This window comes from Borostomias antarcticus (assembly GCF_949987555.1).
Source record: "Borostomias antarcticus genome assembly, chromosome: 27".
NCBI classification, from domain to species: Eukaryota; Metazoa; Chordata; class Actinopteri; order Stomiiformes; family Stomiidae; genus Borostomias; species Borostomias antarcticus.
This window is the reverse complement of record NC_140260.1, coordinates 6,881,616-6,884,115: the sequence shown is the minus strand read 5'-3', so window position 1 is coordinate 6,884,115 and position 2,500 is coordinate 6,881,616. Positions and strand designations below refer to the sequence as shown.

The following is a 2,500-nucleotide window of genomic DNA, read 5'->3' as shown; positions in this document are numbered from 1 at the left end:
CATAATTTGATAGAAATTATATTTCAATTTGATCTGAGGATTTGTAGTTTGCAAACACAAGTGACACAAGCAAATATGCCATTTCTTTCTTTCAAATATATAGAAAAATACATTTATTTTCCTGGTTTATCAAGTATGTTTTCTCTCTGTTTCTGCACTGCTTCCTGCTGTCATACTGTAAATATGATCTTTAGTAGGGTGTGTCTTCTCAGATGAGGTCACCTGACTCTGTCCTATCAGGAGCGGGGTGATGATGTCACGGTCATGTTTAGACCACAGCCCAGTCTGTCCGTCCAGATGAACACATTCCTCTGTGTTGATCCGTCTCTCAACACTGACAGAAGAATCCTACAGTTTGACCATAGAGATTACGTTGATACTGTCTATCTGGGCTTGGTTTAATACTCAGCTCTGATTGGCTACAGAAGCATGTATTCATTCTGGAGAACCACTCTCCCTCCAAGCTGGGGTTAGGGTTGGGCTGACCCCCCCTCTCTGATGCCTGTCTGCTCCTCAGAGGACCCTGATGCTCTGCTACATCTCTGTAAAGCTCAGTGATGCTCTGCTACATCTCTGTAAAGCTCAGTGATGCTCTGCTACATCTCTGTAAAGCTCAGTGATGCTCTGCTACATCTCTGTAAAGCTCACTGATGCTCTGCTACATCTCTGTAAAGCTCAGTGATGCTCTGCTACATCTCTGTAAAGCTCAGTGATGCTCTGCTACATCTCTGTAAAGCTCAGTGATGCTCTGCTACATCTCTGTAAAGCTCAGTGATGCTCTGCTACATCTCTGTAAAGCTCAGTGATGCTCTGCTACATCTCTGTAAAGCTCACTGATGCTCTGCTACATCTCTGTAAAGCTCAGTGATGCTCTGCTACATCTCTGTAAAGCTCACTGATGCTCTGCTACGTCTCTGTAAAGCTCAGTGATGCTCTGCTACATCTCTGTAAAGCTCAGTGATGCTCTGCTACATCCCTGTAAAGCCGTTACCCGTCACAAACTACCGTCACTATTCACCTGTTTAGTAACTTTAACATGTTGGGAGAGGTTGTCTTTTATGTGCTTGTGGGATCTCTTGCTTTTTATTTTTATTATTATGTGTTGTGAAATGATTTTACGGTTCCAATCGTATGTGTGAATATTTTAATTTCTCAAAATAATCAAATCAGAGTAATCAAAATAGATTTGATTTTCTGTTCTATAAGAAATAGATTTCCTCTTTCCCCTCGTCTACAACATCCTGTTAAAGGTTTATTCTGTTATTCTGTATTCTCTGAGAAATAAAATGGGTTTGATAAGTCAACTTGAGTGTTTATTTTGTGTTTCTTATTGTGTTGATAAGGAGCTCGGGGAGTTTCAGCCAGTTAACAGACAGTTGGGCTCTCCCACCTCCCAAAGGATGAATGAAGGACTCCTCCACTTCCCAAACTCCAGGGGAACCCCTGACTACAGAGAGGACAAGAGTTCTGTCTTTACTTCACAGCCCAGACAAGGATCTAGAGCAGTGGAGGAGACAGGATAGACAGACAGTAATATTGGTACAGTATAGGATATACAGGATAGACAGTAATATTGCTATAGGATATACAGGATAGACAGTAATATTGGTACAGGATATACAGGATAGACAGTAATATTGGTACAGGATATACAGGATATACAGGATAGACAGTAATATTGCTCAGGGAAGACAGAGGTATTCTACTGTTGGTCAGGTAGACAGTGGTATTCTACTGTTGGTCAGATACACAGCAGAGAATATCATTTGAGATTGTTAATTTCATCGCAAACAAGCCCACAACAATTGGATCTTATAAATCATATCTTTAATCCACTCTCACTCTCACACACACACACACACACACACACACACACACACACACACACACACACACACACACACACACACACACACACACACACACACACACAGCCTCAGAATACTTGAATGGGGCAGAATACCACAACCTCTATTCTTCCCTCACTGTTGTTATTGGTGCTGAATTCAACACAGCTGATAGCAGTTAATAATGAGAGTCATTTATCCCTGAAACACAGTCTGCTGTTCTTTCATGATAATGATAAAAGCCCTCAGCTCAGCAGAGTGAAGCTGTTTGGGACGCTGCTGTGTTCAGACACCTGATCTCACTGGAACAGAGGCTACAGATACAGATTCATCTGGAACATAAGAGCTCTGACTGACTCATATTCTCCCATCCAAGCTGTCCTCCTTCAGCATTGTGCCAAAGTGTCCTTGAGCAGAACCCCAAATCACTCACATGTGGCACAGTGGCACAGTACCTAGTACTGTCACCTCACAGCAAGAAGGTCTCCGGGCCTTTCTGTGCGGAGTTTGCATGTTCTCACCGTGTTCACAAGGGTGAAAGAGAACCCAACATGAAATACATGCAGAAGAAGAGAGGCTCTTCAGTCCGGTCCCTGACCAAGACATGGACTGAACAATTGGACTTGGTCCCCGGGGCGCCATGAACGATGGCT

The 2,500-nt window shown here is 42.9% G+C and overlaps 3 protein-coding genes across 7 annotated transcripts in view; all 3 read left to right on the top strand.

The window, feature by feature from the left end:
- Nucleotides 1–1,131, top strand: part of LOC311326379 (major histocompatibility complex class I-related gene protein-like) — a 356,702-nt gene extending 355,571 nt beyond the window's left edge. For all 3 annotated transcript variants that reach the window (XM_084459268.1, XM_084459269.1, XM_084459267.1), the window contains one exon: nt 1,049–1,131. The gene's annotated coding sequence lies outside the window, so the exon portion shown is untranslated. The remainder of the gene's footprint in view (nt 1–1,048) is intronic.
- LOC311326381 (major histocompatibility complex class I-related gene protein-like) overlaps nt 1–1,170 on the top strand; it is a 38,147-nt gene extending 36,977 nt beyond the window's left edge. For all 3 annotated transcript variants that reach the window (XM_084459272.1, XM_084459273.1, XM_084459271.1), the window contains one exon: nt 1–1,170. This exon is cut by the window's left edge and continues 306 nt beyond it. The gene's annotated coding sequence lies outside the window, so the exon portion shown is untranslated.
- A 1,228-nt stretch (nt 1,171–2,398) lies between these two features.
- Nucleotides 2,399–2,500, top strand: part of gon4la (gon-4 like a) — a gene marked incomplete at its 5' end in the record, with an annotated part of 42,514 nt that continues 42,412 nt past the window's right edge. The window contains one exon of the mRNA XM_084459325.1: nt 2,399–2,431. Within this exon, the coding sequence (XP_084315451.1) occupies nt 2,399–2,431 (33 nt within the window). The remainder of the gene's footprint in view (nt 2,432–2,500) is intronic.